Raw genomic sequence first — 14,016 nt, 5'->3', positions numbered from 1 at the left:
TAAACAGCATGCATTTTTGTGGACTTCAGAGTTTGTGTCTGTTGAACCGAGTGAGGTAAAAAAAAAATACTCTAAAACAAGTCGCGGATCCTTTACTTGGTGCTCCGCCCAAGTACCAAGGAAAGTTTTCCAAAGTGATAGCTAAACCGAAGGTCATGGTAAACTTGAAAAGGTCATGGAAAAATTCATGGAAAGTCGTGGAATTTGAGGAGCTCGAATGAGCTGCTGTGTAACAAGGCTACATTTGGGCCCTGAAGCGATGGGACAATAGGACAGGGGTACGCTTGGGGGTACGCGCACTAGGCCCCTCGCCTTTCGCGCGAAAGGGCCTAAGTAAAAGCCTAAATAGCGTGCTTGCTCGAAGGCCTACTCGAACTTTGTCGAGATCTCAACCTAGTTACACAAGCATACAAGCATTTTAGGCTGCCAACCCTACGCTTTGGAATATGCTTCAATTCCTAGCAAGTAGAATTCAACTATTGTCAGGCTTGCAACATCTGTAAAATCTAAAACCAGAGGTCAAAAATGTCTTTTAAAGGGAGCCTGTCGAAACAATTAAACGTTTAATTGCTGAAAATAAGTCTAGATTCCAGTGTACAACACCAACCACCATTTCGAAGTTTATTTCCTTTCGTGCTCACTAAAATGAAAGCCTTATTGCGGGTTCTCCACACACTAAACAAAAACATGCATCACACGAAAAGATAAAGATTTGGACGTTCGGATTTCTTGGTGGTATGTTAAAAAGGCGGTGGGTTCTCTGACTGGGTAGTAACTGCAACTGCAGGATACGAGGCCACTCTGAACTTTTGAAATATTAGCTAGACAACAATGTTGTCACTGCCTTCGTGTTCTGTATTCTGTAGTTAATTCCTAGAGCTCATTTCTTAACTTTGATTGGAGAGTGCACTTTTAAGAAGCGAGCGATTACTTTCTAAAAACACGATGGAGATAATTAAGGCAATCCGGATATTTTTAAAACCGCACAGTTTCAATATACGAATCGACCTTTCGTCTACACGAAACCTGTTAATCCGCTCATTCATCCGCGGCCGGTTCGTGTAAAAAAAATATGCGGTTTCAAGCATATCCGGATTCGGGTGGGCAGGCCTAAAACACTGATCTAAGAAAACGTCCAACACTTCAGCTATCGTGCACACTTTTACTGTTTAAAATATAGCAAGTGATTATTTTCACAATTTTAATACTGACATTAAAAACAGCCTGTTTGACAAATATTTTTAAGTTACGAGTAGGCTATGCGGACTTAGTTGCTCCTGAAAATACTTCACTCTTCACAAAGTGGAAAATACATTCATGGAAAATACATTGATGACCTTCGATACCATTTTGTCTCCTTTAAAATGGAGTGAAGCTCCCTGTTTCTCTTATTCAAGCTTTTATTCAGGCTTAGCTCACAGTCAAATTGCACGCCTAAGCCGGACTAGCCTGCGAACGGGACACGCGAGAGAGACAAGCGAGTGGAAAGGGAGCTCCCTCTCCCCTCGCGCGCCGACATTACTGATTGAGAAATCACTGAGTTCCACCACCATCTAATGCTACTTGTAATTTCACTTACAGCAGCCAAGCTTGCTGAGTGTCTATACTAGTAAGTATTAACTTTAAAAAGCGCATTTGGTTAAGGGCGAGTAGTCGGACTAAGTTATAGTAATGGCAATGTTGACCATGGGTTGGGAGTACAGTCAACTCTCTCTAAGAAGGACACCTTTGGGACCGGCACTAGCTGTCCGTCTAAGAGAGATCTCCGTCTTATAGAGGGTCAAATAGAGGGAGGAAAGAAAGGAAGGGACCAACCCTAGGTGTCCGTTTAACAGAGGTGTCCGTCTTATAGAGGTGTCCGTTAAGAGAGAGTCGACTGTATACGGTGTCCTTTACCAGAACGCAAATGATTTCGGGTGTAATGATATCCTAGTCTTCCTTTAGGTTTGGATATATGGAGAATAACTTTGGGAGAATTTCGGGCATATTTCGGGTATAATGACGGGCCGACCCTGACTTTTTCCATCGATTTATGGCCCGCGCTTTGCGCATAAATCGATAGAAAAAAGGAGGATCCGTAATTTACTGTACGGACCGAAAAACGAGGCTAATAAGATGTTTATTATATGGCTTCCTGGTTAAGGAAACCGGAAACAAGTGCAGGACAAATGATTTGACAGTCATTTGACCGGCGTCAGAAAATAAAACTTTTAACTGGCTCACAAACAATAGCACAAGGTTTCCTTTGAAAATGTAAAATCAAAATGCAAATGCATCATGTTGAAAAACTTTCTTCGGTCAAAAGAGCACTGTAAGTATTGGCTCGCCAATGTGACGCTGGAGTCTTTTGAAAACTGGATATTGTGTCTGGCTCGAAGCCGCTTCCATTTTTCTTTCGTTGGTCTTTAAAAAAAAAAAACACTGCAAATGGCAAAGAAACTTGTCAAGATGATCAGGTGCAGGTTTGTTTGTTATCATATTTATCGAACGAATCGCTCGTTTTTCTTGGGCACAACGTCTCGAATCTCTGCCAGTCGATTTTCGTTGTCTTAACTGTGTACTGCGATAAAATTTTCAAGTAATTCACTGGAATCCTCTTCTTCGATAAGATTACGATTCAGTTTCAACATCCAGTCCTCAAGATTGACAGACGTCTTACAACTTCTTTAAACCCTTTTTTTCCGGGATTAAAGAGATTTAGAGTTACGAAGTGAGCATTTGCTTTCGAGATGTTGGTCCGTATAGCAAGTTACGGACCGCAAATTGACCAATCGCATGGCGAAAATAGACTTGGCCATATAACAAAAACGCTTATTTTTGCTTAAGAAATACGCACCTCCGCAAACCACGAATTTCAATGGTCCAACAGATGACTCTTGGAGCGCCCTACAAACGAGTTAACCGGTACGTTTATATAGCCATGTCACGAAGACCTTCACTGACACCTATTTTGAAAATCCTATCAAACTTCACCTCATAAATTATCACTGGGCTGGTTACACAGTTAATAAATTACACTACTTTAAATTTAAGAATACAATGTAGTAACAACACATTGTCTAAATAGGAATGCACAATACGTTAAGGTCCCCTGAAAACAATAAAACCTTGAACCTTGAAAATATCAAGCTTATACAAGGGCATAATTTACCCTACCAGAAACTCATAAGGGGTTGAAAACCCCTTATGAGTTTCTGACCCTACTGATAACTTAATGGCACAAAAAATAGTTTTATCAACAACTTGTAAAAGAAATAAAAAACTGGCACATTTTTTCACTCCTGGAAAGTTGACAAAAATTGTGGAAAGCTGAACGAATTCAAAACAAAAATTAGGTTTATTTTACCAGTCACATGCTTGTTAAAAGAAAAGTAAAAGGGAGGTTCTTGAGTGGGACCGTAAAATCATTTGTTGTAAGGAGTGCTTGGAATAAGGCTCTTAGTGATTTCTGATTAATTCCTCTATTCGCCTTTCAATTTGCTCCCATGTAATTGTGAACAAAAGAGAATTTGGCAATATAGATCAATAATCACTTAAAGCCTAATTTCACGCAAATATTAAAAGATTAAAAATATTTCCTTGTGGACAGCGACGTCACATTTTTGTTATTAGGGAGCTTAAGAAACGATGACGACGACAACGACGTCAATGAAAAGGTCGCTAAAAAAATGAATTTGTGTTCTTTCAATCTTCATCGAGTCTATTTCCATCCCGTTCAATTTGTCAAATGTTAGCGATTTTTCATAGAGTTGAATTCTTAAGGACTTTATCCACGTTAAAAAAGACAAAGGAAAAGTCGTCGCTGTATGTTCACGTCCTCCATAAAAGGTCGCATTAGGTGGTTTTACGTCGTAATTATGTAAAGCAAATGTACTAAAATCGTCATCCTCGTTCAGAGCTGTTGTTTTGCTCATAAAACCAATTGTTTTTTGACTTTATCGTTGTCGTGGTCGTCTGATTACCTAAGCTCCCTATTAACCACTCTAGCCTTTTAATTTCTTTCCCTTCAATTTGCCTTCGGCAAAATCTTTCACAAACTTCTGCACGCCCTCTTTGCTTAAAACCTCATCCTCAGCAACATACACTTTTTGCGATGGAATATCAAGTATTACCAGGATATTATCATCATCAGGAATATCTATGAAGTCACGTAAGCTATCAGAAGTGTCATCACCCAAGGAGTAGAAGAATACGACAGGTGAGCCGCACTCCTGTTCTTGTTCAGCCACTGGTGTAATTATGTCCTTGGCACTTTTGATGGAGGCTTCTTCACCATCTGAAGTAACAAATATACAAAGCATACAAAGTTGCATAATATAAAACCGTGTTCTCACACACCACTGGTAGCCATGCCAAGCAGACTGCCACAGTCTGATCTTTATTCCAAATTCATAAAAACTGTAGACATACCATAACCCCAGAAAGGTGGAACACTAACTAAATTACAAAGCACATTTAAACAGCCTACAAAACTGAAATCTCTGGGTGGTTGGGTGGGTGGGAAAGTCCGTAATGGCGGACGTTACAAAAGCGACTGGTCGCCTTTCGGTCACATGACCTATACACCCAGGACCCCAGCGGTGTGTTAGAAAAACATTCTCCACATATTTCGTCACCCTCAGCCACTAGAAAATTACCCTTAATTACACCACACTGCTTTACAGACTTTTTTTGTGGTGGCAAGCGGAGAAAGCGGTCAATTGCGGCTCTTATAGATTTCATAGAAATTGCAGTCTTTCTTTCTCGCAGAGTTGTAAAAGCTCTTCAAACACACATTTAGTTCTTCTTTGCTCATTTCTTCTCATGATTTTGAAAACTCACTCCCGAAAGGACTTGCAAGCCATTCTGAAAATTTTAAAGGTAAACTTTTGTTGTTGTTGTTGATGATGTTACATAATCCTGAACTTAAAATCTCGACGTACGAAGAAATTATAATTTCTTTAAATTTGTAAGGAAAGTTCGGAAATACGAATCATCAAACCAAAGATTTTGGCTTTTTTCGTCGCTGCCGGTATGGTATTTTCTAGCATTTCAAGTATTTCTTCGGTAGAAAGCTCTTGAAATCTACTTATTTTTCCGCCACTTTGTCCGAGAGAAATTTTGCTTCTCGGCGAAAAATTTTTAGCTTGGCAACACTTAGCGTAATCGTTTTCCATATAAGATCAAACTAACGTATATGAGCTGATAACGGAGATTGAATGAGCCAATCAGAATGCTACAAATGCATTATTCTAGGTTGAAAATTTAACAATAAGCATCATTGCCGAATGATAGCTGATGTTCTTTGCAAAGTTTCATAGCTGTTCCGCTAAAACGTACCATAAAAGTTATGACGAAAAGTTCGCCAAAGCTCAGGGCCCGGTTGCATAAAACGCCCGTAACAACTACGCGTATACGTACGTGCACTCGTAACTTAAGTGAGTTGCATTAAATCACTTAAGTGGTCCACTTAGGGAATTCACTTAAGTGGTAAGGTTGCTACGATTTTCGTAAGTGTTCACTTTAGTGTCGGTTATGCAACAGAAATTGCGGGTGTTGCATAAAACTTTTTTTAACGGGAAAAATAGCACGTAAATTTACGGGACCTATGTAGGTCCCGTATCGTTACTGTTTTTACTAAAGTTAACGAGATCTTTTACTGAGAAGTGAAAAAAAGTAGTTTTTGTTCACGTAATTCGTTCTAATGCGCTTTGTTAACCTCTGATGTACACTTTAAAGCCGACGTTGTGAAAAAAGAAGAAGAATTATAATTTTCAGTACACATTGAAGAAAAATAACGATTGCATACAAATTTCATTTTTTTGAGAGGCTTAAGAGTGTTCGAAACGAATTAAAACTTTCTTTACACTCACCGATGGTTAGCTTAAAAAAAAAAGAGTGAGTCATTAATAAAGTACTATATCAAAGTTACGTGTGCCTTTAAGTGAGCCCGTAAGTTACCACGTAAAAGAGTAACTTACGAGAGTGCTAAATGCGTTTCATGCAACACCCGTAAGTGTACCCATAACTAATTCGTAAGTGACCTACTTAAGTGGGCACTTAAGTGTAGGTTTTACGCAAACGGGCCCAGGGCGCTTGTATTAATAGCTGAGCCACCTTAACTCCCAGACTGAATGGCATACAAACTCTCCTTATAGCGGAGCTAATCTATCCATCCTTGGAATTTTGGTAAATCGGTCACCGTACGTCCGTCGGACCGTCCGCACCACAACGAAACCAAAGTGAAATCTCATACTTTTAATGTGGGAGCCTGTAACCAAGGCCGTTACGTGTTCTTTTGAAGTTATCCGCTGACACGTTACTAGTTTTTCAACTGATCGCAGGCTCAGCTCTAAGTGGACTTCACCGCAATGGTTACAAGTTTATTGTTTGAAGTAAATTATAAATTTATCTACGGGAGCTTTGCTTTTAGCCTTGGCTAAATCTATAGATTAATATCAACACCTTTTCCTGTCCAGCAGACAGGTGATGAGAATAGGCAAAAGTATCAGCCAGAGGAAGTTATCTTGATGTGACTCCAAGTTCTTTTAACTGATGTACAATTGAGATGTATAGCAGCTAGAGAGGAGAATACTAGTAGACAAAAGGTAAATTAAGGCCCTTTGAGGACATCAACCAGTCTGAATTGGGAAAGCAAAACATACAAACCGAAATTTGGGTCTATAGTGTTTTACTGACCTGTAAAGTATATCAGACAAGGTTCTTCATTGATGGTACTCACTGTCATTTCATTGAGAACATTCAGAGGTTTAAGTTTCCACGGAAACTCCTAACAAAAAAGAGAAATAATTCAGGGGCTCTGCATGGGGCAAATATTCAAAGGATCTGTGAAGCTATAGACTGTAAACAGTAAATTATTGTGTGGTGTTCAAATCAAATCAAATCACTGGTTTATTGCCCCTTTTGCAATCGGAAGACTGAATTGTAGGATACCTTACAAGCTGTGATATATATACTAATACGCTACATTAATATTGTCAATAAATTTTATTGACAAAATTAATATTTAACACTAACAAAATTTGAGAAATGTTCAGTCCTTGTGGCCATGGGACTACTAGAACTCCCTGATCTTAGACACACACTGGTAGATATAGGTACCACTCTGTTGTGTATTAGTGGGTATAATGGATTACCTGGCCGAACCTTACCTATAAATTTAATACACAAGACTACCTGACGGTCAGAAAGAGTGGATAATGCAGCTTTGTCAAGTGCTTTTTCATACGAAATACCACGCCAAATGATGGAAAGGGCCCTTTCTGCATGTTCTCAAGATAGCAAGCAAGATACTTAGGCAAGTCAGCAAAGACACAAGATTACCTAGACTGCCACTGCTCGTCAATTCAGTCTTTTAGCCTAGAGCCTGGTTCACACTTGCGACATAATGACATAATAACTTTTGTAAAATAACTAAGATAGTAAGCGCACTCTGATTGGCCGAGAGGAGTGTTTGCATGAGAGTATGTAAACATGGTTGTGGCGTCAAGATGTTTTGCTTTTCGCGCGCTAATCACGCAAGCATGAATTTGAAAAAGTTTTCAAGTTCAAAAGTCGACAAGTTTACTTTATTTGCCCATTCCTTCGTCGGTTGAAACTTGGAAAATCGTTACAAAGAAGGTGTGTCAATTTTTTTCGCTTAAGCTGGCATTTTAAGCGATTTGGAAAGCATCGTTTTGCAAAACAAGAACTGATTACGCGAGCAAGACTTCGTGGACAAGACTTTGTGACTGGTAATAATTTCTCTTTTAATCAGTGCCATACAAAAAGTTTTGCGTTTTTTCTTGGAGAGTTATTTTATAAAAGAAATAGAAAACTTTTTTCCTGTGTTTGCATAGCCTGATATAAACACTTGAGGCGTTGGGAGAATTCTTGACGGTTATGCAAACCCTCGACTTCGTTTCGGGTTTGCATAACTGTCTCGAATTCTCCCAACCCCTCTCGTGTTTATATCAGGCTATGCAAACACGGAAAACGTTTTCTATTGCTTAAATGCTGCTAATGTGAACATCTGTCCGTTAAGCGGGGTTTGACTATACTTTCAAACACCCTTGCCCCCGACCCTCCCTAAAAAAGTGGTCCTTCTATAAAAAAATAGTGTGTCTTTTGTAGTGGTGCTGACTCACCTCCCCCTCTGGGTCATTTGAAACACAACTACGGCCATTTGTAGAGATCACTTCTTCTTTTTCATCCAACAAGATCAAAGTAGGAATACCTATGAAAGTATCAAGAAAAAGTGAAACCAAAGAATCATTCAAACCAGCTGAGAGTAAGTTGTTTGGATGTAAGAGATATTTTGTTATCATATGATGCAAATTGTTCTTCCTTTTCATTGGCGGAGAACCCACCACATGACCTGCAAATAACTGCCTACAAATAATGGTCTGTTCATGTGCAATGTCATCGAACTATGTTTGGCTGTAAATAATATTCTGCTCACGCATAAACAAAACCATGCCTTTCTCTATCTTGCGATTGCTCTTGTGTGAGAGGGGCATATCGCTTCACTTCACAAAGATATTCAACAAAAAACAAACTCGGTGATTGAATTATAAAACAATAAATTATTGAACTTGGTTATAGCAAAATTTTGTGATTTGTCAGTGTCAAATATCAAAAAATATAGTGATTTGTCAGATCAATTATCAAAATTATCATTATTATCAAAATATCATGACAAATCATGATACTGTGCTCAACTGAGGTAGTCCAATAATTGTTAGTAACTCTTAAATTTAACCAACATTAATTACAGATCAGGGAGAATGATCTGCTAAGTTAAAGTTTTTTAGCTACAGAGGTGTATGCATGGACTGTCATTACACTATTGTCCCATGCATAAAAGAAGAACCCTGTGTCCTTTAATTCATCACCACCTGATTCTTACCTTGGACTGAAAATCTTGCTGACATTTCCTTTTTAATTTTGTCTTCACTATATGGAATAGCAAACCATGGCATATCTTTAAAGTACTCATCAAAGCCCTCTTGTCCACGGTCTGAGCTCACAAAGATTATTTCAAAAGGCTTTCCTTTTGAAACTATTTTTTTATAGCACTCAATCAACTTTGGTGTAAATGCTCTGCATGGTGGGCACTGCAAACAGAAGTTCCACAAGCATCACATTAGAGAGACTAAGGCCAGTCCATCCAACATCGAACTTTTCATGTAACAAACTTAATACCTATTTGGGTTGACCCTAATGATGGAAGTTCGACGGTTGATTGAGATGTCGAACTAACAAGTATGAAATTCATCAAACTCAATTCATTTTTAACATGTACAATGGTCTACAGTGTTTACCAGTGAAAATAGATTACACTAATTTATGCATTAGGTTTGACACATAAAAGGTTCAACATTTGAAACCAAGTTGCTCTTCAGTCAAAATTTCTATGTAGGCTAAAAAGTAGGCCACTTGAACCTAATTCATGGGTAGACCCATATTAGACATGTCAGACTTAATTGATTCAAACGTTGATCTGAAGGGACTAGGTTCGGTTTATGAAAAGATCGACACTTGAAATAGGCCTCAGAGTCACGTTTACGACAAATGGCAAACATGAATTTGTACCCCGTGACCAAGTTTTCCCTTAACTTATGCTTTTCTGTTAATTACCTCTTCACCAAAAGTAGAAGCTTGACCTCAGAAGCTTCACCAAAAGTAGAAGCTTGACCTCAGAAGCTTCACAGTTGTTTTGAACTGTTTTTAGCTGCACATTTTCTATTTTGATAAATTCTCAACTTGAATTTGATGTTTGCTTTTTGTCATAAGTGCCACTCTAAATAAATAAAATAATTTATTTATCTATGTGTTCATGTGGGAATAAAACTAAATATAATAAAAAAGGAATGCTATCAACTGAGCTTTCCTTCGTAGCTTAATTGCACATGGGCGAAAATATTGAGCACTTTAAGGTCATGAGTTGATCTCATCATGTCTTAATGAGAAAATGTTATAAGCTGATAAATAACTAATTTGTGGGAGGTAGCATGGCTGCATGGTTACGAGAACTCTCTTTTTAAATCCAGATTGAAAACATTTCTTCAGAGCAGATTCGCCACTTGTAAAAAAAACTTGTTTTTGCTGCTCTTTGTTTGTTTTGTTTTGCTTGTTTTTTATCCTAATTATATCTCAGTATGATTTTGCCGCTTATTTGTCTATTGTATTAATTTTACAGTCTCAGGTTAGAGAGGGAGTTTACCTAAAACGCCCCAAGGTTTCAATTTGTGCTTCCTCGCCAGAAAAAATACTTCTAATTCTTCCACTTGTAATTTAGGTCTCTTTAATCGTTAACTATCATTTTTGTCATATATTGAATGTCTGTATATAAAAATTTAATTATATCGTTTCTTGGAAAATAAGTAAACTGAAACTGAAACAGAGAGCTTGACTACAACCAGGACAGCCCACGTTCAAATTCTACTCGGTCTACTAGCTGAGATTGTTCTAAGCAACCCAAGTTAAACTCCTCAGCCAGACTTGAAAAAAGTTTTAATAGCCAAAGCAGGGATGCTTACTTTGTCTGTCTATTTAAATATTTGTTTAGACTGTCCTTATTAGTGGGCCACAATGCAATAAAAAATTATTTGTTGGGTCGCCAACTATTTTGTCACTCTTACAAAATCAATGTAGAAAAATGAAAAAAACAAACAAACAACATCATGGAACAGGGCTGTGCTGTAGCAGGGTCTTGAGGTTCCTTGGGAACATTTTTTTCTCTTTAGATGACAAAGAACTTGAGGGACTTGAGGAAGCAAAGCAGTGTTTTATCAGCCAATGTGTTTTATCAGTGTTTTATCAGCCAATGGACAAAAAGATCAAAACATGGACTCTTAGTTTTCCTGCCAAAGAAAACCCTAATATGGAGAAGGCATTGCTCAATTGGCCAATCGTTTCGCAGTATGACATCAAAGCGATTTCTAGAAAGTTCTTTGTGCATGAAGTTTTTTCAACTGAGCATTCACTTAACCAACCAAAAGCGACACACGTTTGTATCCGTTCGACAAGCTAATCAAATCGCTCTATTTCCGCTCATTTGTTGTTTCTGTTTTGTTTGCGCAATTTTCATTTCAAGGTCATATGAAAATCGCTCTGTAGAGAGAGTAAAGAAAGACATGGACCAACTCTAGGTGTCCAGTTACAGACATGTTCTTTAAGAGAGTCTACGGTACATACCGTATTTATTCCGCTATAAGCAAAGCGATTTTTACACAAATTAAAGCTAAAGTTCAGTGAAATTTGAGCCCAATAGGGGGTCTCGGCTTATAGCCAAGAGTTTTGAAAAAAAAATTTCAGTGCATTGAAACTCTACTAAATGGAGATGTATTCACTTATAAGCTGAGCAAATAGTAGCAAAGATTGAATCGATCACCTAACAACAAATCTGAATGTTAAGTTAGCTAAGCACAGAAATTCAGTCCCAAATTGTCCACATAGCTGACAAAAAAAGGTCTCACAACTAAAAATCTCAAATTGGTAAGCCTTTTACTATGAGGGAAGGTGTAAAACAAATGAAAGATGTCACGAAATGTGTAAACAATCCACCATGATTGGTCAAACATGTGCTTCGAAACATTTGCCTGGTTACTAAGCACAGACGAACGCAATGCAAACTGATGTGGTTTGTTTCGATTGAAAGGCAATTTATGTGATCATTTTAAGCATAATGTGATGACGACATTAGGAAAGATCAATTGCAGCGAAAAGCCAAAACAACAATTGTACATTTTCCCAGAGAAGGTCACATTTTTTTCGAAAATGTTATGTTTTAGAGTAGTTAAAGGTCTTGTAATGAATGGGTTTTGGCTTATAGCCGGGTGTTTTGCATTTATGTTTCGCTCTTGGTTATGATGATTCTACGAGTTCAAAGTTTAGGGTCTTGGCTTATAGCCAAGATCGGCTTATAGCCGAATAAATACTGTATGCACCTATAAATTTTATAGTGTACATACCCAGTGAGCAGAGAAATAGAAGCCGATAACCTTTCCACTCAAATCAGTAAAAGATTTCTTCTCCCCTTCATTGTTGATCAGGTTAACGTCTTTGAATAATTCACTGACTGTTCTGGGTTTCCAAGGGAATTGTTCACCTTCAGGATCATCTAACAAACGTCCACGGCCTTCTTTTGTGATTTCTTTCCCACATTTTCCATCCAAGAGCACTAATGTTGGGATCCCAGACACCTTAAACTTCTGTGAAAGGAGTTCCTGTTCATAAAGTAATTACATATTATCATACATTGAAAATGTAACATGAAGAGAACATGGACTCCATTCATACTGTAAATACCAGAATTTAACAATACTTGAAATAATATTATTAATTTCTGCATGGTCTTTCATGTTTGATTTTTATTGTGTTGACTAGCTTTTCTTCAGCATTAATTTTCATAAGAAATGCATAGAGGTTTGTGCCAAGATCAACCCCGTAGCCCTGAACTCACCTAAAGGTTATAGTACCTAGCGCACAGCTACAAAATGTGGGCAAGAAAATTAAGGAATTCAGAAAACCTTAAGCTTGGGTAGCTTTTAGAGGCCAGAGTGAATTAGTTAATATCTGAGTCAATAGACCTCGTTAGCTTGTATGATTTGCTTTTAAAATAGAGGTCCCAGGGGAACTTAACCCTGTCTCAAGCCCTAGGATTTCAAATCCTATGGATAACAATTTTTCGGTTGTGTGCCCAAAGATCATGGGAAACTATAGGTAACAATTATTTGGTTCCGTGAAAATTCATGGACACCCACTTTTATTTCCTTTAATGTACAGAAACATGTTGTTAAACATACTTTAAAATAAAAGAACGTCAGTGTGTAATATTATGTGAGACGAAGGTCAATTTAGGTGTTAAATGTGTGTGCACTTAAGTGTCAAAAATTCCAGACTCCTCTTTGATCCAGCTAAAGAAGTATATTCACCTCAAATGTTCGCTACAGATTTTGTCTTTTCATAAAGAGATTAGAGCCTCCTCATCAGTTTCACAGTAAAATTGTCACTAAAAGGCTACATTCTAATTGTTTTTAAACTTTTGGAGTCATATTTTTTTTTTCTTTACACTGGAAGCCACAACAATCACTCCTGTTAACTGTAAAAGCCAAAAACATACGTACAAGCTCGGTAAGGTAGAGTGTGATACGTGACCAGAGAGTTTAGCTCCAGACAAGAATATTTGGGAGATAAGCCTTGGAGTTTTGTATATTTCTCTTTGTTAAGGCTGGATTAGATGTCATTTGCTCATAAAGTTGTTCTGTGGGTGAGGCAATGGCAGGTTTGTATGTTGTAACTGAAAGTAGAGGGTCTTCACTTTCAAGACCTTTCTGATCTTTTCTGGAGCTGAGTCTCGTGCAGAATTTCTCAAGGTCCAAGCTGCACTTCCCAGATCTGGAATTGTGCTCTGATTGGTCTATGTTTTCTACCACTCGAGTCAGCAGAAGTTAGTGGGACAGGAAACGTGACAAACTCCTAAGAATGTCTGCATAGGAGGCTAATTTATTCTGAATTCTTGGTTAATATTGAGACACCCAAACAGGCCCAACCAAATAATAATATAATGCACTTTAGTAAGTGGCACTTAAGTAGAACCAGACATAACCATCACAGTGAACGGCCAATATAAACTGCATGAAACTCACCATCTTACAGATAATGTGTATCAGACTTGACTGCAACTGCGAGTCAAATACCGAGGGCGCATCAGAAACTGAAATTTGCCTTTCAAAACATTTCTGCTAAATATTTTGTGCGCGCTGTTGCTATAAATTAAAGAGTGGATGACACGCTCTTGCATTTGAATAAAGACAGCTGAAATCATCTTTTTACAATGCGGAACTTAAGCTTCAAGCTTATATTGAATTCATAAATGTGTATATTTCACTTCGTCAGGCACAAAACGGGAAAAAAGCAACATCGAAACTCAAATTGAAAGCACTAGGACTTATCGAAATCCAAAACAAATGGATCTGCTCCCAATGCGAGACTGGGATGCAAAAATATCGCTAGGGCAATAATAATTGGAAT

The 14,016-nt window shown here is 38.0% G+C and overlaps 1 protein-coding gene across 1 annotated transcript in view; it reads right to left on the bottom strand.

Annotated features, from left to right (window-relative positions):
• Positions 1 to 1,148: 1,148 nt before the first annotated feature.
• Positions 1,149 to 14,016, bottom strand: part of LOC140951688 (nucleoredoxin-like) — a 13,475-nt gene continuing 607 nt past the window's right edge. The window contains exons 2-6 of the mRNA XM_073400998.1: positions 11,955 to 12,209; positions 8,888 to 9,095; positions 8,127 to 8,215; positions 6,679 to 6,769; positions 1,149 to 4,276 (exon numbers count right to left, since the gene is read on the bottom strand). Of these exons, the coding sequence (XP_073257099.1) occupies positions 3,984 to 4,276; positions 6,679 to 6,769; positions 8,127 to 8,215; positions 8,888 to 9,095; positions 11,955 to 12,209 (936 nt within the window). The 3' untranslated portion in view covers positions 1,149 to 3,983. The remainder of the gene's footprint in view (positions 4,277 to 6,678; positions 6,770 to 8,126; positions 8,216 to 8,887; positions 9,096 to 11,954; positions 12,210 to 14,016) is intronic.

The sequence above is a fragment of the Porites lutea genome, chromosome 11, assembly GCF_958299795.1.
Source record: "Porites lutea chromosome 11, jaPorLute2.1, whole genome shotgun sequence".
Classification (NCBI taxonomy): Eukaryota; Metazoa; Cnidaria; class Anthozoa; order Scleractinia; family Poritidae; genus Porites; species Porites lutea.
This window is presented reverse-complemented; position numbering and strand designations above follow the sequence as displayed.